This window comes from Leopardus geoffroyi, chromosome A2, assembly GCF_018350155.1.
Source record: "Leopardus geoffroyi isolate Oge1 chromosome A2, O.geoffroyi_Oge1_pat1.0, whole genome shotgun sequence".
Classification (NCBI taxonomy): domain Eukaryota; kingdom Metazoa; phylum Chordata; class Mammalia; order Carnivora; family Felidae; genus Leopardus; species Leopardus geoffroyi.
In genome coordinates, this window is record NC_059331.1 from 55,354,906 (window position 1) to 55,376,482 (window position 21,577).

At 51.3% G+C, this 21,577-nt stretch overlaps 2 protein-coding genes across 7 annotated transcripts in view; one reads left to right on the forward strand and one right to left on the reverse strand.

Moving 5' to 3' along the window:
* GRIP2 (glutamate receptor interacting protein 2) overlaps nt 1–10,352 on the forward strand; it is a 96,108-nt gene extending 85,756 nt beyond the window's left edge. For 3 of the 4 annotated variants that reach the window (XM_045493923.1, XM_045493925.1, XM_045493926.1), the window contains exons 21-24: nt 1,510–1,615; nt 5,679–5,822; nt 6,576–6,722; nt 7,758–10,352. In XM_045493923.1, coding sequence (XP_045349879.1) covers nt 1,510–1,615; nt 5,679–5,822; nt 6,576–6,722; nt 7,758–7,916 — 556 coding nt within the window. In that variant the 3' untranslated portion in view covers nt 7,917–10,352. Of the gene's footprint in view, nt 1–1,219; nt 1,616–5,678; nt 5,823–6,575; nt 6,723–7,757 lie in introns of those variants that run through there. The other variant, XM_045493927.1, reaches the window with a different exon arrangement.
* A 2,818-nt stretch (nt 10,353–13,170) lies between these two features.
* The window catches only part of SLC6A6 (solute carrier family 6 member 6), an 88,717-nt gene continuing 80,310 nt past the window's right edge, over nt 13,171–21,577 (reverse strand). For all 3 annotated transcript variants that reach the window (XM_045493928.1, XM_045493930.1, XM_045493929.1), the window contains 2 exons: nt 20,955–21,125; nt 13,171–17,698 (listed from right to left, as the gene is read on the reverse strand). In XM_045493928.1, coding sequence (XP_045349884.1) covers nt 17,558–17,698; nt 20,955–21,125 — 312 coding nt within the window. In that variant the 3' untranslated portion in view covers nt 13,171–17,557. The remainder of the gene's footprint in view (nt 17,699–20,954; nt 21,126–21,577) is intronic.

The following is a 21,577-nucleotide window of genomic DNA, read 5'->3' on the forward strand; positions in this document are numbered from 1 at the left end:
GGCAGCGGAGGAGTCTTGTTTGGCTCCCGAGGAGGGTCGCTTCCCAGGAGAGAGGAGGAAACGTCGGTCAGAGCTGCCTCGGCCTGGCTGAGATGGCGATGAGGCTGTGCTGGGCAGAGGGCGCTGCCGTGGCAAACATGTGAAAGGTGTTTGCCTTTCCGAAGTCTGCTAATGTCTCGTTCTCAGAAGAAAGGCAACAGACTCAGAACTTGAACCCGACCCTCCTGACTTAGCCCAGATTCCTTGACGGCCCCCCTACAAGGGCCTTCGGGTCACAGGTGCCAGCCCTGAGCTGTGGACGCGATGGGTTTTGTAGTGTTGGCTTTGAAGGGCACGTTGTCACCCCTGGAGGAGGCCCCTGCAGAGAACAGGCCCTGTGGCTGTTCCTCACTGAGCCCTAGCCACCCCTCCCGCATCTGGGCTTTCAATCAGGCACTTCCTTCTGCCTACTCTCTCCTGACCAAGGCCTACTGTGCCTTCAAAACCCAGGTTTTGCCTCCGGGAAGCTTCCCTGACTTTTTCAGGCAGAAGGCATGTGAGCCTCCTCATGGCACTGGCCGCCTGATGCGTTCCCTGGCTGTGGTCCCTTCTGCTAAGTGCCTGGCACCCAGGAGGCACTCCTGCACACTTTGTGAAGGAACCGCCAGCTCCTTAAGAACAGGGGCGACACCTTCTTTACCTCCGTAGCCACGAGCCCTGTGGATGGAGCCCTGGCTCAAAACATTTGTAGAAATGATTTGAATGGAGAGAATGTCCTTCAGCCTCAGTCTTCTCGTCTTTAAAATGGGAAGGGCAGGAGGCAACTAATATGCATCAGCCTCCCTGAGTCTCCCTAGGAGAGAAAAGCTGGAGGGCCTTTATAAGAAAGTGCTTTGCAAATCATACTTTATAAGTGGCCAGGACTTTGTAGGCGGCAAGTGGCTTTGTGAACTATGAAGCGTGCGTGTGACTTGGTATTATTCTATCGCGCCTCAATTTTATAGAGTGATGATGGGCTCCTACACCCTGTGACGGAAGCCGTGGGGTGGCCTGGACCCTTCCCCAGCACAGACACGCCATCTCCATCCATCTGTGTCCTTGCTGGCTCCAGCTCTGTCCCTGTCACTGTGCTATGATGCCATGTGTCTGGGTGGGGCCAGGGGCCGTCCTCTGGGGCTACACCATGGATCTCCTCTCTGTCTATCTGTCTGTCTGTCCGTCCGTCTGTCTCTCTTCCCAGGCGTCCTGTGTCACCGCTCTCCACCCCGTCTCATCTGCCCCTGTTCTAACTGGCCACCGACAGTCCTGGTCGCCCCTAACTGCGTCTTCCCCCCATTCCGTGTCACCAACCACTGCCCCGGGGCCCCAGCACTGCCACCGAGGACGCCCGCCTGCCTGCCCGCCCGCCCACCCTCTGGCCCCTTGAGCCCAACGCCGGGCCCTGGGGCCCCGAAGACTCCTCAGGCCCCAGCCCGCCTGCCCGCCCATCTGTCCACCAGGAGTTGACGCTCTCTGGTTCCTACGTTACAGCCCAGCCCCTGGCCCTGCCCGTGAGGAGGGCTTCTGGCGCATGTTCGGGGAAGCCCTCGAAGACCTGGAGTCGTGTGGTCAGTCAGAGCTGCTGAGGGAACTGGAGGTAGGGCCACCCACCCCACAGACCTTCCTGGGGGCACCTGTGCATGGACACACTGACGGGCATGCCGTAGGAGACAAGAGTGTTGATGGGATCCTGCCTGCGTGTCATGTGTGTCATGCACTCACCCGGCACCCGCCATGTAAAGGTGTCTTCACACATGTGCGGACACATACACAAGTGTGACTGAGAACACTGTGGTGTGGCGGTTCGAGGCGTATGCACATGTGGACCTGTCTGGTATCATGTGTGCATTGGCAGCATGTGTGTGGACATTTCAGAGCAGGTGTGTCTGAGTGTGCACAGTTGGATATGCAAAGGGACAGTTTTGGTGTCTGTGTGTGCATGTGCAGTATGTGGACACGGTTGTGGGCATGCCCTGTGGAAGCATGTGGATGTCAACATCAGTGACAGCACAGGGGATCAGGGTCAGGGGAGCTGAGAAGTGACTACAGCTTTGTGTGAGGTCAACATTGCCCACAACAGAACAGGCTGCGCAGAAGGTCTAGGAAAGATCCAGCTGGGTCATTTCAGAAGCTCCTTCATACTCTGAGAGCGATAATGTAAACTTCTGCTTTACCTGTGCTTTTGCCCCTAATATTGTTGACTAGGGCCTTTTTCTTTTCTCCATCAGCCTTGCTATTTACTATGCTCCTCAGAGAACTAGTTTTTGGCTTTGTTAGTTCTGTCTTGTGTTTCATTGTTTCCTATCTTATTCATTTCTGTGTTTAACTTCTTTGTGTTTCAGTAATGATACTTTTCCTGGTTTCTTAGGTCCTTAATTTTCAGTTTCCCTTGTTTTCTACTGTGGTGCATCTTAAGCTATGATTTTACCCATAAGTACTGCTTTGGCTGCATCCCACAAGTTTTGATTTGTAGTGCTTTAATTGATCATTCAGTTCCAAATATTTAAAAAATGTCTAGTACAATTTTAGTTAGACCCTTAACATATACAGAAGTGGAGAGGTTTCTTTCTAGTATCAGTTCTAGTAAATGTTTCGTGTATGCCTGCAAAACAATGCGAATTCCCTTTTTTGGGTGTAGGGTTCTCTGCAGATCAAGATTGTTCATAAACTTGTTCAAATCTGCATCCTGATGAAATGTTATATGCTTTATTTATCTTCGTGTGGTTTTTTGTTGTTGTTGTTGTTAGTTACTAATATAAAGTATGTTGTTGTTACTAATATAAAGTATGATAAAATCCCATTGTGAGTAGAGATTTGGCAAATTCTTGATGTTCTGTCAATTTTTGTCTATGTCAAAATTTGTCTGTCATTAAGCGCATGATGGCTATAACTTCTTGGTGAATTTTTCTTTTTGTTATTAATCAGTATCTCTATCCCTATCTGCTTTCCACTTTAAATTCCATTTTTCCCATAATAATATGGCTCCACCAGCTTTATTTTAGTAATGTTTCCTATCTTTTTTCCAATTTCTTTATTTTCAAACTTACTGTGTTACTAAGTTGTACATTTCTCATTTTAAGTGTATCTGTTGTATGCTATATATAGCTGATTGTCCCCCCAAGCCAAGGGTCTTCTTTTAAGGCAAGTTTAGTTCATTTATTCTTTTTGTGATTACTAATATAAAGTTATTTCTAGCAAAGAATTTATACTTTCTATGTATCCTACTTTCTCAATACTTCTGATCTACTATCTCAACTTTTCTTGTATTGATAAATCTCCTACTCCTGCACTCTTTCCATCATGAAAAAGGATATTTTTTATAATTTTTATTCTTTTAATGATTACCCTTAATTCATTTTACCTTTTTTTTATTTTAGAGAGAAAGTGAGTGTGAGCAGGGGAGATGGGCAGAGGAAGGGGGGAGAGAGAGAGAGAGACAGAGAGAGAGAGAGAGAGAGAGAGAGAGAGAGAGACTCTTAAGCAGGTTCCATGCTTAGCATAGATCCTGATGAGGGACTTGATCCCATGACCCTGGGATCATGACAAGATCAAGAGTCGGATGCTCAACCTACTGAGCCACCTAGGTGCCCCTGTTTTACTTTTTATTTATTTTTAATTTTTTTAATGTTTATTGATTTTTGAGAGAGAGAGAGACAGAGCATGAGTGGGGGAGGGGCAGAGAGAGAAGGAGGCACAGAATCTGAAGCAGGCTCTAGGCGCTGAGCTGTCAGCACAGAGCCCAATGCGGGGCTTGAACCCACGAACCATGAGATCATGACCTGAGCCAAAGTCGGACACTTAACCGACTGAGCCACCCAGGCATCCCCCTGTTTTACTTTTAATACTGAATTTTTACATTTAATTTTTTTATTATTACAGAAGCCATACATGTGGATGGTGCAAAATTAGATAAACAAAGTAAAATAAAAAATGAAATAAGCAGAGTAAAACATAAGAACAAAACAGTCTCATCACACATAGATTACCACTGTTACTGCTTAAGTGAGTGTGTATGTATTTTTAGGATAACAAAACCATGATGTACATGCTCTTTTATATGCTTTTTCAGTCAGCTACTCTGTTTTTCCATATGTGGAAATAATCTTCTAATATATTTTCATCTCTTCTAATAGCAAGGTCATAGGTTTTCACAGTTGACCCCAAATTTCCCTTTAGGTCTGGTCTGGCTAAACTAGTCCCTAATCCATGCTTGGCACTTGGTTTTTATGCCTTTTCAGTCTCTCTTAATTTTAGTCCAGTGCCTTTTTAATGATGCGGACATAAAATTTTTGTTTATCAAGACAAAATTCACATAACATAAGATTTACATAATGTTATGGGGCCCCTGGGTGACTCAGCTGGTTAAGCGTCCAACTTCAGCTCAGGTCATAATCTGGTGGTTTGTGAGTTTGCACCTGCGTCAGGCTCTGTGCTCACAGCTCAGAGCCTGGAGCCTGTTTCGGATTCTGTGTCTTCCTTTCTCTGCCCCTCCCCTGCTCACGCTCTCTCTCTCTCTCTCAAAAATAAATAAACATTAAAAATTTAAAAAAAAATTTACAAACCGTTCAAATGTAAATTAAATATTAAAAGTAAAAAGAATGAATTAAGGATAATCACTAGTAATTCAAGGGCTTTTATAGTGTACTCACAATGTTGTGCATACATGACCAGAACATTTCTAACATCCCAAAAAGGAGTCCCACGTCTCTCAACCGCTGTTCTGGATAGTTCTTATAAATGTAGTCATGCGCTATGTGGCCTTTTTTCATTTAGCTTAATGTTGTAGAACGTATCAAAACTTCATGCTTTTTGTGGCCACATAATACTCCGTCCCATGGATAGACCATGTTGCTGACTTTTTGAAAAGACCAGGCCTGGTGGACTTTGCCTTGAATTTTTTTACCATCTTCACTTTCCTTTTGTTTTTTTCTTTTTTTTTTAACAAAGTCTAATCAGTGCCTTTGTCCTCCTCCTCAATGAGACAGGCCCTGCAGAATGCCTCCATTTCCCTCCCAACTCCTCTCCCCACTTGTTTATAAAATTGCTCAAAATTAGTTTTGTGGGACTTTAGTCAATACTCATTTACTGTTACTGGTAATTTCTTTGCTCACCATTGTTTCTCGCATTCCATGTTTTCCGTCTCAGTTCATCCTTTAAGATCTTTTAGTGAGAATCTTGAGGCGGTATAAACTCTTTTAGGTTTTGTGAGTGATTTTATCTTATTTTTACCAATAGCAGGGTAGCAGAGTGGTTAAAACCTTTGACTTTGAAGGCAGACTCTGAGTTCAGATCTTAATTTCTCTTAGCCTCTGCTTCCTCACCTATAAAATGGACCAAAGGCATGGTAGAATGGTGTTTGCTTGTTTCATAGGATTGTAGAAAGCAAAACGAATTCTGTGGGGACAGTCCTTAGACTTGAGCTCGGCACAGAGTAAGTGCCATTCAGTGCCAACAATTAGTATGCTAATTGCTGGTGTGATCGAGGACCTCCCCCACCTCACCCCTGCCCACCCTCAGACTGAGGGCCACGGGAGGCCAGAGACCATGACTATGCTGTTCACTGTTGTGACCTTGAAGGCTGGCACATAGCAGGTGTCCATAGATGCTGACTGCAGACGGCGAGCCAACAAGCATCTGAATGAAGCTCTGTGTGTCCTCAGGCATCCATCATGACGGGCACGGTGCAGAGCGTGGCCCTTGAGGGCAGGCCTGGCCACCGGCCCTGGCGGAGGAGCCAGGAGGTACGAGCGTCCCCTGAAGAGACACAGGAGCTGCTTGTGCCGACACCCTTAGAGATGCACAAGGTGGGCACCGGGCTGGGCATGGGAAGCCTGGATGGCTGTCCCGGGGCCGTGAGGACTCACCAAGGGCTCCCGAGGGGCCCCACCCCTCTCTGGGCTTCATTCTCCACCACCAAACACGATTTGGTATTAGACTGAGTTTTCCAAAATTCTCATCATTTGGGTGATACACACCCCCACCCCCAATGATACACACCAGGCTGCTATTAATACATTTCTTTAAGTAGACTCACTTTTTTCCCACTTAAGTTAGTGTGTGTGTAAGATCTAAAGGCATTTATATAGAATACATGTATATGTAGTTGTATGTGCGTATCTATATATATCACTTCCTTAAAGGAGAAGCCAGCCTCCCTTGCCATCTGTAGGTTACTATATAGAAAAACAGAGAAGAAACCTCTCAGCTGGTAGTCCTCAGAAGGCTCAGAGCCTCTTGGTAAATTGGGAGAGGAGCAAGTGTTAGAAAGGTGACAACTCGTTGGTACGCCACGGAGACTTTCTTCTGGGTGGAAAGGAGAGGATTGAAAAAGAACTGAGGAGGTACTCTATCCCTAACTTCCCCTTTGTGACTGGTGCTGGGAACCGGAGGATGTGCTGCCATGCAGAACGCAAGGGGGCGCTGTGGGACAAACGCCGTGAAGTGTGGGGAGCACAGCTAGGCAGCAGGCTAAGTGTGTGTCCCGCACCAAGGGCTGCTGTGGGGGGCGGGGGACAAAGGTCAAAGCTCCAGGGACCTCCTCCTCCTTCCGCTCCCAGGTGACACTGCACAAGGACCCTTTGCGGAATGACTTCGGTTTTAGCGTCTCCGATGGCCTCCTGGAGAAGGGCGTCTACGTCCACACTGTGCGCCCTGATGGGCCAGCCCAACGTGGGGGCCTCCGGCCCTTCGACAGGGTCCTTCAGGTAATGCTGGGCCGGGGGCACATGGATAGCGTGGCCTTTTCTTGCCTCATGGTGGAGAAGGAGCCCTGTTTCTACCCTGGATGAAAGGCCTCAGGCAGGTCACCTCCCCTCTCTTGAGTCCCAGCTTTCTCATAGAGCAAAGGGAATGACAGGACCAGTCCTCTAGTCAGGTTAGGTTCAGTTGTGTTGCAGTAACAACCCCGAATCTCAGTAGCTTAACGCACATGAACGTATACCTGTCCACAGTGGGCTGGCATAGGCTTAATCCACCCAGGCTGATGGGGGCTGTACCCTCTTGTAAATACCTTAGATGACGTGACTTAGGAAAAGTGACAGGGACATCACACATGGGTTTTTTCCTGCCTTCACCCAGAACACCTGCTACTCCCCTTCACAGCCTATTGGCCTTCCGGAACTAGTGATGTGACCTTGCTAACTGCAAGGGAGCCTGGGAAATGTGGGCGAGCAGATCGAAAGCTCTGGGACAGGCCTGGCCCAGCCACCCTGCACCGCCTTTCCCAGGCCCCAGCTACTTTTGTTCCCATGATGTGATTTCTGCTATATCAGTGCTACATTTACTAAATATGTTTCCTTTCAGTTCAACTGAAATTTATTTTGAAAGGAAGCTTTTCGTGTCAATTAGGAATGAAAACCCAGCACCCGTTTGCTTGACATAAAAGATCAATCTAAAATAAAAATAAAACAGAAACAAAGCAATGTCACAAAATTCTAGGCAGGAAGCTGGGTGTGTGGTCTGCTCTTTTATGTTAAAAAAAAAAAAAGGGAGAGAAGTGGGTGTTCGTGGAGTGGGAAGGAGGTACTGGCACCCCCTTTGGGGTTTCTCTTTGATAAAACCTAACCAGAAAGATTGAAAGAGAACTAAATGAAGGAGGACTTCCTCTCTAGGAGTGTTCTAGATTTACCCTGTACCTGGGCTGGGGCAGGGCCCACGCTTCAGGAAGTCCCACGGTTCCCACCTACTTTAGCCCAGGCTCAGCTAATGCCGTTCTGTCCCCTTGGCTGTATACTGTGCAGGTCAACCACGTTCGCACGCGGGACTTCGACTGCTGCCTGGCGGTGCCACTCCTGGCCGAGGCAGGCGATGTCCTGGCACTGGTCATCAGCCGCAACCCGCTGGCGCAGAGCAGCCGAGCCCCGCGAGCACCAGGCCCCAGCAGCCCCCGGATGCTCTGAAGTCAGCGTGTGGTCTGGACACCCCAGGGTCTGCCCGAGTAGACCCTGACCCCCAGAGCTGTAGCTGGGCTGGAGAAGTGGCCGCTCACTTATCCATCTGTCCGTCTGGCAGGCTCTGAGCTGGGGACCGGACTCTGTGTCTATTCTCCGGTTCTGTAGTGCCTGGAGTCCCAGGCAGTGATGTCCCTGTGCCAGCTGGAGTGACGTCTAGGTCTTTCTCCATGTTGGGGCTCCAAGATGCCCAGAGGAGCCCCACTCAGTAGGGGCTGAGACAGGCTGCTCAGCTGGGAGAAGAGGGGCTGGGGAGCCCAGCTCCGTGTAGGGAGTGCTTTCTCCCAGCAGAGCTATGGAGCTGCCAGGGAGGAGTGAGCTCCCCATCCCAAGAGGTGAGCAAGTGGGAGCTGGATACCCCCAGTGCAGTCATGGACTGAGGTATGAAGCATCCGGGCAGTGGGTCCACACATGCTCAGGTAGTTAGTTTTCCAACAGGGGGAGAGCATTTAGGGTGTTTCTTGTTTTCTGGGCTGCCTCCCACCAAGACAGATGCCACTCAGGGTGGGAGCCTAGCCCCTTCTCTTCTCCAGCATTCTGGTGTTTGGGTCTCACTGGCATCCCCACTGGAGAGACTCTGAGCTGGAATGGCTGAAGCCCAGGAAGCGTCAGCCCGCCGACTCTGAAAGCGAGTGGTTTTCTTACTTCGGCATCTCTGGTCTGAAGCCTCTGTGATTTGAGACCACAGTGCTGGGCCCTTTGGGCAAGCTCAGTGTGGCTTTGGGCTCTCAGCCCCTCCTGCTGCTTTTGTAGGGTGCACAGGCACAGATCCATATGAATACACCCCTCTCAGGCCAGGTCCCACACTGCGGGAGGGAGTCATTTGGAACAGACGACCCAGGGGTTTCCATTCATCTGCCATTCCAGTGGAGATGGGAAAACCATGGAAGTATGCCATGTTAGATGACACAGCTCCTCTTCAATATCTAAATTAGTGAAGGAGGAGAGACAGGGAGAGGGAGGCACAGAGATAGAGAGGCAGGCAGGAGAGAGATGGGCTGTCTTCTCTCATGCCCAAAGGCGACAGTGTCCAAGGTGGTCATTCAAGGAAGTTTATTCCCACTTGAAATCTGGAAGCACCAGCATCCCTTAAAATCATTGTCCTCGTTTTCCACAGACCCAGAAACCCTTTTGATTTTGAGAAGGGCACGGGCGGCCTTCACCTGGTGGTCTGGGCTGGGGCCCCCAGGATGGAGGCAGGCAGGGAGGATTCAGTCAGGTCTGGGGATTTGCTTAGCTCTTAATGGGGGTCTCAGGAAAACGGGGCACCCATTCCCATCTGCATCCTCCATGCTTCCCTCCAAGGGAGGCCCCCCAGAAACACTCTTCCACTCAAGGGACAAGATGGGGAGTCGAGAGGCCTGTTCTTTTCACCCTGGGTTGCTGCTTGGTTGCTCTGTGACCCCCTCCGGGTCTGGTCTGGCCCTCTCTGGACAATCAAGGGGTGGACAGTCTCTGAGCAGGTACGGCCTCCCTGTCATGGCCAGAACCAGGCCCACTGGGCACCCCACCCACACTCTCCCTGTGGGCCTGCTTTCCCTCTCCTCCCTCCAGTTTCCCATAGCCTGCCCTTTCCTGTCTTCCCTGGAGAGCCCTTCATGCCACGGCTGGACTGTCCAATGCATCTGCTATCTTGGATTCCTGTGTGAACATCCGCCCCAGGGTGAAAGGGCACTGCCCACCCATCACAGGGGCACTGAGGAAAAGCCAAGAGCCCTCAGCTTGGGGGTGTGGGGGGTGACACAACAGAGACATGGCCACTGGCAGCCACAGCTGTGTGAACTTAGGCAAGTTGCCCAGCCTCTCTGGGCCTCTGTCAAGTGACAGGGCTAGACAGGACATACTCCCAGGGCCTGTCAGCTTGGGAAAGCTGCATCTGGCTGCAGGTGAAGGAAGATGCGTTCTGACCCGTCCAGTGCTCCCCTGTTTTCTCGGGCTGGAGGCCTCTGCCATTTCCCCCAGACGTATGCAACCGGGCCCGGCAGGTGGCCCCTGGCCGTGGCCGGCCTTCTCATATGCAATATTTCTTCTGGCTTCTCATGGGGATCACAGATCCCAGACTTGACATTTCCCGACACCCGTCCCCGGTGAGCATCCTGCCTGCCTATGCATTTTGGGTACAGCTCCTGTGACATGTCCCTCCTACCCTCAAAAGCTGTATTTTTCTCTGGCTGAGATTAGAGCATATTCCTTGTAAAGTATTTTTCTACATGGGGTTTTCTTAGAGCTCTCGGGAAGCACATGCCAAGGGGCTGCATTGCAAAGGCCATTGGGGTCTCTTTGGGGCCCACGTGTAAATCCGTTCTGCCAGGGATTGCAATGACGTGGGAGCTGGGGGTGGGGTGCCATTGGGATGATTTTTTAAATAAAGTTATTTAAATGCAACTGGACTGGGGTGTCTGCCTTTTTCTTTCTTTTTTTTTTATTATTATTTTTTTTTTTATCATAGGCTGGCAGTAGCTTCTGTTTGGATCTTAGGACATCTTACCTGATTCATTCATTCATTCATTCATTCATCCATTCAGAAAGTCTGCTTGGACTATGCATTGTTTTCACCCCTGGAAAAACAACATGAACAAGACGGAGGAGGTCCTGTCTGCATGGGGCTTATAATTCTAGTGGAAAACAGACAATGAACAAGGGAGTACGTTGTAAAGAATTATTTCAGAATGAAAAAACAAAACAAAACAAAACAAAACAGTCATGGGGACACAGTGGAGGGTGAGAGCTTTAGCTCCGGGGTCAGGGAAGGACTTCTCTGAAGAGGTATTTGTGGGGAGACCTTAAAGACAGGAGCCAACCCTGTGGAGACGGGGAAGCACAGTGTCCCAGGCAGGGGGCGCAAGTGCGAAGGCTCTGAGGTGGGAATGAGCTTGGTGGGTCAAGGAAGAGAAAGGAGGCCCACAAGCAGAGTGGGGAGACCAGGTTGAAGGGTGCAGGGCCCAATGGTGAGGGCTTGGGTCTGGACTGGATTTTATCCTATCTGCAGGAGGAAGCCGCCGAGGCAGGTAAGTGGTGGGTCTGCTGCATGGAGCCACTTTATCCTGGGTGGGATCTCACTGATGTCCTGAGTCTTCACTGGGCATCCAGGGCAGGATGGGCCCAGAGGGCACAGCCAGGCTTCACTAGGGGTCCACAGCTCTGTGGGGGCAGATGAAGAGCTTCTTCCCATCAGCTATGCATGAGGGAGTGAGCCCCCCATCTCTGGAGGTGTGTTAAACCAAAGGCCAGATTGGGCACAGGGTACCTCTGCTCTCCCTAGTGCCAGGCGATAGACTCTGGGTCCTTCTGAAACAGGGAAGAGGGTGTGGACAGGGCCAGACCTAGAAAGGTACCCCTGTGCTACAGACTGGCTTCGTGCAGGCGCTTCTGTGTGCTTTTCAAGAATTCTCTGGATTCTCCTACAGCCTTCAGAGGTGGTTCTGTTAGCCCAGTGTCATAGGTGAGGAAATGTACAGAGAGGTTAACTTGCCCTAAGTCACACAAATAGTAAGGGATGGAATACAAGGATTTGAATACAAGTCATGGCCAAGACACACAGGGAGGAGGGAGGTGGACAGAGGCCATCAGAAAGGCCAACAAGGGACGCCTGGGTGGCTCAGTGGGTGAGGCGTCTGACTTCAGCTCAGGTCAAGATCTCATAGTTTGTGGGTCTGAGCCCACGCCGGGCTCTGTGCTGACAGCTCAGAGCCTGGAATCTGCTTCAGATTCTGTGTCTCCCTCTCTCCGTGCCCCTCCCCCCACTCACGTTCTGTCTCTGTCTCAAAAATAAAAAATATATATATCAAAAAAGAAAGGCCAACAACCAGAAAAAGCTGGGGAGTGGCATTTTATTCTAACATCATCTATAAATAATGAGTTTATATTACTGAGGGGCACCTGGGTAGCTCAGTTTAGCTGAATGTCTGGCTCTTGGTTTGGGCTCTGGTCATGATCTCAAGCTCCATGGGATTGAGCCCCGCACTGGGGTGTTCTCTCTCTCTCTGCCCCTCCCCCGCTCATACATACTTGCTCTCTCAAAATACATTTTAAAAAAATGAGTTATTGAGAGATGTTTGGTCTGGCGAATTGGAGAAAAGGACCCAGGAGGCTTCCCTAGATTTGCCCACACACTGATCTGTCCAAAATATTGACCTGCACTATGATCCCAGCAAAGCTGAACCCCTCTCCTGGCCTCAGTTTCCCCACCTGTAACAGTGAGTTGAGCACACAATTCCCAACGCAGAGGACCAAATACTTCCTGTACCACTTTCTGAGGTCCTGAGGGTTCTGCCTTCTGAGGCCCCAGAGTCTGTGGCGTGATTTCTATTTGCATCCCTCTAGGGCTTACGCTCCTCCCTGCAGCCTCCCCCACTCAGGCCTGGCGGTCAGAAAGCCCGTTTGGGTGCCAGTAACTACTCCTGGTGCATGACCTCTAATCAGCCCGAAGCCTTGAAAGGGACAGTTTATTCCAGGTGGGGAAACCGAGGCTCAGGAGACTGATGTGAGGTGTCTCAGCCATGCAGGGCGGGGTGCATGCCAGGTGGGCTTCAGTCCCCAGCATCAGGGGAACCAGCCCGGAGCAGACCCAGGACAATTCTTTCAAAGACTTGCTCTGTGCCCCTGAATTAAGTGTACCCCTCTGTGAGCCTCTGCGTCTCCATAGACAATTACCACCCCCCCCCCACCTTTTTTTTTTTTTAATGTTTCTTTTTGGTAGAGAGGACACAAGCAGGAGAGGAGCAGAGAGAGAGGGAGACACAGAATCTGACACTGAGCTGTCAGCACGGAGCCCGACACGGGGCTCGAACTCCCAAACCTCGAGATCATGACCTGAGCCGAAGTCAGACGCTTAACCGACTGAGCCACCCTCGGGCTCCTACAATACCCACCTTTGATGAGCATCCTAGGGCAGAACTGAAAGCCCTTTGTAAACTAAGGTGCTTGCCAAACATGAGGGAAAACAGCCTCATCAAAACAGAACCAAGGGCACCTGGGAAGCTCAGTTAAGCGTCTCTTGACTTCGGCTCAGGTCATGATCCTCGGGTCCTGGGATTGAGCCCCGAGTCGGGCTCTGCGCTGAGTGTGGAACCTGCTTGGGATTCTCTCTCTCTCTCTCTCTCTCTCTCTCTCTCCTCCTGCCCCCCTCCCAACTTGCTTGCACATGTGCACACTCTCAAAAAAAAAAAAAAATTAAAAAAGAAAAACACAGAACCAACACGTGTTGGATTTTAAAAAGGAAATGTTTATTTTCATGTTATAAGGTGATTACAAACTCCTCTAAAAAAAAAGCAAAGATGAATTTAAAATATCGATATACATATTTATCTAAAAAGCAAAAGAGGAAAAGAAAAGCCCTGCAAAATACAGGGATTCATATCATAAAACATTTATACACAAAAGCTTGTATACTGCAAGACTGAATTACACACCAAGGATCTTATTCAAATACAAATTCCTCCTCAGAAGAGTCTCTCGTTGGTTGATTTTTTTTTTTTACAAAAGTTTAAAATATCTTAAAAATATTTTGAAGTTTTAAAAAAAAGTCCTGATGAGCCAGACATATTTCTGGAAGGAGGCAAGACCCACGTTCTCAGCTTTCTCTTGTGCTAAATACAGAGTCACAGTTGCTAGGGATTCGAAAATTAAGTGGGTAAAAAATAAGGGGGGGGGGGAAAGAAATGGAGCCAACATCTCAATTGGAAGCCAAATATATAACAAGATTCCTCAGGGAACTGTCAGAACACGTCTGTAGTGACACCCACCAAGAGAACAATGAAACATAGCTTCCGATTAAAACAAGAGCAGTCTGAGGGCCAGGCATTAACAGGGCGTTGGGGGCGAGGGAAATGCTGTTCTCTGGCTTCCAGGTTGCCCACACCCCTCTCCGCATTTTGATATCTGGGATGTTGTTTGGTTTGTGCCTGTTGGATTTTTGCACCGGGCTATTTATAAGCATTCACGTGGACAGCCCAGCCTGGGGCTGCCTGACATTGGGGCTCGGGGCTGGGTGGGACCTCTAGCCACCTCAGGGTTTCTCTTGGGTCCCTTCCTGGCCCGTGTCTGAGGCTGGAGGGGAAGGGAGGCAGTGTCTGCCTTTAGCCCTGGCTGCCCAGAGCATTTCCCCGTCCAGAGGGGCAGTGCTGGGGAGATGCTGGCTGGGCCCCGGACTACTGTGCAGTGGCACCGGGTGACACAAGATCACCCTGTGCTAGGCTGAGGGTGGCTCACTCCCCTTGGACTTTGCCACCTTCTCTAGGGGTGCGCTGGGATCTGGGGTAAGAATGAGGGAGCAGAGGTACAGAGAGGGGGCCGTGTCACCCAGAAATCATCCAAGGCCACTCACTTCTCTGCCTGGGAATGTCCCTCGTGGCCTCAGGCTAAATCCTGCCTAAGGGATTCTGCCTCTTGCACTCCAACCGGCTTCACTGGGCCTCAGTTTCCTCACGTGCCATAGGGAGGTCAGCTCCTAGCTCACAGAGGGCTGTTGGGTGCAGGGCCAGGGTGAACGGGTGCCACCTCTCCTACCAGAGGGAGGGCAGTCGTCGGTCCCACGGAGCCACAGCTTGAGGTCCAGTTGGCCCGAGGATGGTGAGAGGACAGGGGGTGCTGCTCTTCTCGTCCCTGAGCGCTGAGGGGACAGAGCGCTTCCTTTTTCATAAAGGCTCGTCTTTGGTCTTCAGGGAGAACACTGGGGAGCTACACGCGCCACTCGGCACACACCCCTTGGAGAACCTGCAGCCAGACGGACTCCAGACAGCCCGGCTCCAGTCCCTGCTTGCCGTGCCCAGCTTCTTCCTCACAGCAGGTCTCATTTCCCCCATTTTATAAGGGTGCTGACCGGGGAGGCACTGACCATGCAAGACTGCCCACTGCGGGGACCGACACGGCCCATGCCAGGCCCGGCGAAGCATCTCCCCGGGTGAGATTTATCCTGAGGCCCTTACCCATTTCTGCATCCTAAAACAAGTTCTTTAACCACCTCCCTCGCTTCCCTTCCAGAGCTGGCCTGCTGGGCTATCTGCGGGCACTGGAAATTCTAACCCATCCCAAGGCAGAGAGTGGGCGGGCTGCCTGTTCTCCAGAGACAGGAGGACCAGAGTCATGAGCTCCAATGACAGGTTTCCTTTATGAGGAGACATAGAAAAGTCACGCACCATCACACCTTGTACTCACAGAGCCAAGTTCTGCGGAAACACAAGGGCGAGGGGAGTAGACAAGAGGGTCCAATTGGAGACAGGTGCAGCGGGCGATTGTCGAGGAGCGGGCTTGGGGAAAGTGGCTGACCTTCCTTCCAGGCGGGGCCTGGGGACTTGGTCTGCATGTGTCTTTGGTCTAGAATTTGGTCTGCGAATTTTATAAGAGGAGAGGCCTTTCCCAGGCCATTTCCAGAATGTTGCAATTTGCCTACCAACCCAAAATACTGTAGCCTTTCACCAGAGAGGAGACATTGTAGCCTGAAATGGCCACAAAATGCCCAGGCAGCCACAGCACGCCAGGCCCCCCTCGACCCCACGTGTCACCTGTCCCCAATCGTTGACAGTGGTTAGTTTACTAAGTTCCATGAGACAAAGGAAAACAGGTCACATTGCTACTTGGTAAAATTAGGAAAAAAAACCTGACAAAATCAAATCAGACACAGCGGCAACCATAAATACATAGAGAAACAGGAACACAGAATTGTTAACAGTTTGGAATAGGACTGGGTATTGTTTGGCAGAGTATACGCTTTGGAAACAGTGAAATGTGGATGCTTGCCAAAGAGAAGAGGTTCAGAACTGCCTCTGCTCCTCGGACCCCAGAGGCTCCTCCCCTCCCGAATCTGGGGAGAGGGTTCCAGGATTCAGAGAGCCCCTGCTCCGAAAACCCGAGGTGGACCACTCTCCACGCCCCACGAGGCCGTCACTGTAATTTGTGCGTGACAACGTGTCGTATTTAGACTCTGAACTTGGAAGTGACAGTTTAAATGGCACAGTTTAGGTCCAAATGGGGGCTGGGGCGGAGACGTGTCCATCTCGGGATTTTAAAGGTGGAGTACCTTCCCTCCTGGTTCAGAGAAGACAGGCTCTTGGGTAAGCCAGTTCTGGGGTGCCAGCCCCCTGAACAATCCCACCCTTCTAGAAAATGCCCTCTCACCTCCTCTCCTCGGTCCCCACATAGTGTGTATCTAACACCAGCTACCGCAGGAGTTGTGAAGAGTTTCACCATCTCCCGAGTCACCACCAAGGGCTGCTCTTCTGCCTGAACGGGGAGGAGGGTTTGGGAGCACTTCGCCCAAGTCAAAGATCCAGGGAGGCTCCAAAAGCACTCTTGGCACTCCCAGCTAGGAGCTGGGGCAGCCCTGAGCCGGGAGCGTGTCGGGAGTTTCCCAGCCCCTGGGAGACGAGGACAGAGCTGAGCGTGGATTGCCGAGGAAAGAAAAGCACCCCTCCCTGACACCAGGCCTCTCTGAACGCCTGGGCCCACACCCTTTGGTCCACTGGCTCACCCCTCGTCCCTCACCAAATACATCATGCTTCTCTCCTACACGCAGCTGCGAGAGAGGTCAGCGGGGGGCCGGCCAGAACCTGATAGAACCCCATTAAAACGCAACAGACCCATCCGTGTGAGGGTCGGAGCCCTGAGACCGCTGGCGGCTCCCGCAACGCCGGCCTCGAACTCTAGCTGGGAAGCCGTGGGACTGCAGCCTCCCGAGGCCTCCTGAATGTCGGGGTTCCATCCTCACCAGCACCCTCTTGGGAGCTCTTACTGCCCCCGCTCCGATGAATGGTTCTGACAATCGATCTGACAGTCCTTCTGACTATCCACCGTCCATCTCAAAATAACAGGCGGGATTTTGCTCTTGGTGCAACGGTTTCTAGAGAATCAGACTTTGGCTGTAAGGCCTCACCTGTCAGCTGTAAGTCAGTCCCTTGACTGGAGGCGTTGATTCACTATTTTGGCATCTCTCTTCTTGGCTAAGACAAGTGTAATGAAACCTCTCCCTGTGGCCCTCCTTTCTCTAGCCCTTCTAGAAGGCCTAGAAGGTCAGGCCTGGGTCAGGCCGGCTGGTGGGGCCTCCCCTCTGCTGTATGCTTCTATCTGAACCAGGCTGGGAAGGTACTACACCTTTAAAATGGGTCTCCCGTCCAGGAAAATTCCATCCTGTGTTTTTGGGGGCAGAACTTTCTGCCAGCTATACAAGCACCGAAGAATTGCTTTTGAAAACGAGATCTGTTGCTGGCAAGATCGATTCAAGTGGTAAAAGTGTATGACAATCTCTAAATGTATATATAGTTATATGTAAAAAAAAAAAATACAAAGAAAAATTTACCAAGTTCCCATAAAATACATCTAATTCAATATGAAAACTCTGCCTCGCCCCGGACATCCGCCGGTGGGTTTTCTTTTTTGTATAAAATATCCCCAAATCAAAACAAAAAACACATACACACGATACCACACACACACCCACGCACACACACGCACGCACGCACACAGAGTAACATTTTCTGTGACAATTAAAAAAAACAATCCTAGTGCAAATAGAAAGCTCTGTAAACCTGGTCCTATGAGAATCTAATGTTAGTAAACAGCAGGGAAGCAGCCCGTCCGCCCGAGCGCCCGAGAGCTCACATCATGGTCTCTACTATGATGTGGGTTGGTTTCATGAGAGCGCCGTTCACGGCCAGGCGGGAGCTGTAGGGCGTAGCTCCCTCGCGCTCCACGGCCCAGCGGTTGGGTTCCCTCGGGGTCAGCAGGTACTTGAGTCTCTGGAGAAGGAAGAGGATGGGAGCAGAGAGGAAAGTCAGGCGTCCTAGTTCCCCTCTTCACCACAGCTGTCTATCCCCTCCGAGCCCGGCCAGTGCGCTGTTTGGCCTTTGGCAAACTAACCCCCTCTCTGGACCTCCCATTTCATCCACTAGCAAATGAAGGAGTTGAACTAAGGTGCTTCTCCTAAGGTCCCTCTGGGCCCTGAATGAGGGCAGAATTCCTGTCAATAGTTTCCTTGGCCAACCCCTGCTTACACACCTCAGGGACAGGGGGATTCATACCACCTGGCTCCAACCTCTTTCTCCTACGAAGCTGAAATCTGCCTCCTTGTAATCCCCATCCCCAGATTTCTCTGACTTGCAAAGCAGCTGAGTTTCTGCAATTTGTATGCCCGAGGTAGGAAGACGGTTATGAGCCTCCCCTGGCTTCCTACCTTCCCCAAGGAGAAACCCCCAACTCCTCAGCCACCTGTAAACTACATTTTCTGCCTTCTTACATGGCCCTCCCGTTCTCCTGCAGGTATCTAGTTCTCCCTGCTGGGGGCTCAGAGACACTGCTCGTGTCTGAGGTCCTCAGAGAGGGACCGGAGATTGGACTTCATGAGAGTTGTCCCATCACTTTGGGACAGGACGAGTTTCATCCTTCTGTCTGGTTGCCTGATTATAGAAGCAGTGAGGGAAAGAGCCTTCCCGGGACACCCAGAAGACCCACAGCGGATTTGAGACTGGAACTCAGGGCTCCTGACCCCCAGCTTTCCCCTGCCAAGTGTCTACTCAAAGACTTAAATAGGAAGCAGCTGTGAATAAAAAATCCTCTCTTTAGACATTTACATCCAACTTACGTATATTACAATTTTTAAGCTGCTTATTAAAAGCTACCATATCTCATTTCTTTTTTAAAAAAATGTTTTTAAACATTTATTTATTTTTGAGAGAAACAGAGACAGAGTGCCAGCTGGGGAGGGGCAGAGAGAGGTAGACACAGAATTGGAAGCAGGTTCCAGGCTCCGAGCTGTCAGCACAGAGCCCAATGCAGGGATTGAACTCACAAACCGCGAGATCATGACCTGAGCTGAAGTCAGACGCTTAACTGACTGAGCCACTCAGGTGCCCTAAGAGCTACCATATTTCACTCGAAAAATCTAAATTTAATTTCCATCTGCTCTTAAAACCTTGCAAGATCTGGCAACTAGTAACAACAGGCCAGAGCTGAGCACATGGCTGCCTACTGCAACTTTCGATCGCCTTCTCCAGGTCCCTCCTGGCCTCGAGTGAGTCCTTCCCTTGCCCAGGTTCCCTGCCTAGTTCTGGGGGAACCAGCCTGGAGGCCCCAGGGAAAGGGTAAGGGACGGAGGGCCAGCAGGAGAGCAGGCTTGGCTCCCTGCCATCATGCTGCCTCTCTATACAGCTGTAAGCCCAGAAGGTGGGACGAGAGGCAGGCAATGCCAGACAGCCACCCGGGACTCCACGTATATGGGAGGTGCGGACAGAAGGGGAGTCACCCCGGGACGGAGCTCTCAGTTTACAAATGTGGCTCAGGGAGAAGCTCATGGCCGGGAGCGCAGACGGGAGGTCAAGGGGCACGTGACAAACGGATGGTGGCTCAAATGCCTTCAGAGGACGGCGCTTTGGCTATCCACCTGGCTTGGAGGCAACCGTGAGGTGCAAGTTTGGGAAGAGGCCTCACCCACACCCTCCTCCTCCCCCCCTCCACACCCTCCTTCCCTCCCCGCCCCCCCCGCCCCACCCCGCCAAAACCCATTCTCATCAAACCTCTGAACCTGGGATGGAACAATATTTTAAAATTAGGCTTTGAAGGGACACAAGTTAGTGTAAGGTGTCCCCCAGGGTTGAAATATGTGGTTGCTGTGGGCAGAGACCAATTGGAACAAACATCCAAGACTGTCTGCTCTGCCCCAATTAACCCGTTAGTTTCTGGGCAGTAGGGACATTCTGGATATTCCCAGGGAGGGGCTGGGTTTGCAAGAGGTAACGGGGGGGGGGGGGGGGGGGAAAGGGACATGTGGAGGGCTCAGGACCGTAGCGATCACAGATCTGTCCCCAGACCCCGTATTTCAGGATTTTCACAAATGATAGGTCCTATCAGCATTCTGGCTGAGTGCTGGGGTCCTTCCCTGTGTCCTCTGAGAAATTACAATGGGTCCGATGCTGCAGGAACACCTCAAGGGCCCAAGGGCTATCCCAGCTCAGACAGACCCCGGCTTCGTGGCTTCATGTTTTCCTCCCAGGCACACCCTGGCCTGCTTCCTCTGTCTAGGGAAGGCTGGTGCCTTCTGCCCAGCCACCCCTCTCCCCCCACCACCACCACCTCCAGGCCATTCCTCTGCCCACAAGGAAACCGGCCCAGCCCAAGGGGGAGCCAGGGCCCCAGGACATCCTGGCTCCAGATTTTTAAGAGAATAACAATAAAAAGAGTCCAGAACAAAACAGTGTAGTCTTGGAGCTGGCCCAAGCCCAAAGGTTAAGGGAGATTCTAAGAAAAGGATTTCTTGGAAAGAGCCCCAGTTTTTGCCACAGCCTGGAATCTGCAGTATTGTTAGAGAAATTTCTGAGGGGTTGGTGGTAAGGAGGGGACCTCGGGGTGGGAGACTGGCAGGCACAGAAGCTTGGAGGACTGAGGGCCTGTCTCAGGCAGCAGATGGGGCCACAGATCTGGGGAAGGGGACACCAGCATGGGCCGGGCTTATCCAGAACATGGCTCCAGGGTAAGAGAAGGCCTCTGGGTGGAGCTCAGGCTTCCTTCCCAGCTCCTTGTCTCCTGTCTTACTGCTTCAGCACCACAGTCCCCACTGCTCCCAGGATAAAGCCTTACCTCTTAGCCTGACATGCAAAGCTACTGTCACCTCTCAAGCTTCATCACTCACCTGCCCCCCTCAGAACATGTCATTGCTGCCCAAACGCTATCACATGTCCTTCCCTGTGAACATACCAAGCGTCACACCCTTCCACTTCTCATTCTCTGCTTGGCAAATTCCTCGCCCTGCCACAGTTCTGCTCTGAATGTCACCAGAGCCTTCGTCCATGTGAACTGTTTTTGTTCCTGTTTCCCCACATGCCTGCTGACAACCTCAACCCCTCCAGGGGGCAGGCAACGGGTTTAGGACCCAGAGAGGGCAAGCGACGTGCCCAAGGTCACACAGCAAATGGAACAGCCGACAGCCAGTGGCTGGCTTTCACCCTCTCCCTTCTCGCCCTCCCGCACCCCCCATATCCAGCCTCAGCCCCACGTGCTCACCACAAGGAACGGCCCTTCCGTCTGGCAGAGGCGGATGACCATGACCAAGGGGACGCACATCATGGAGGACAGGGCCAGGCTCCAGCCCAGCCCGATGGCCCAGGTGGGGTACACGTAGACTTTGTTGTAGGTCAGGGGTACGTACTTGACGAGAGAGAAGATAAAACATCCCTGTGGAGAGAGATGGGGCAGTCAGGGGGGCCGTGGCATCAGGAGCAGGGGGCTCTAGGAGCAGGGCAGGGCCCACTCAAGGGGTCTTACGCCATTCTTCACTCGGCTGCCTGAGGACCTCCCCTGGGGCAAACCTGACCACGTCGCTTCCCTGCTCAACACCCTTCCGTGGTCCCCCAGTGCCTTCAGGATCCAGTCCAAATCCCTCAGTCCGGCCAGCAACGTTAGCCAAGAGCTGTGCCCCTTCACCCCTCACCAGCCTGCCACCCCCTCTCCATGTCCGCACTCCAGCTGTCCTGAGATCCTTCCAGCTCCTTAGCTGCGTGCCCTGGGGCCTTAGAACAGGCTGTTCTCTTGACTCGAGCCCTTACACTCCATCCTCATTTAGCTCGAATGGTCCTGTCTTCGTCTTACGTGTCCAGGCCCTGCCCGGACTCTGTCAGGTGACCATA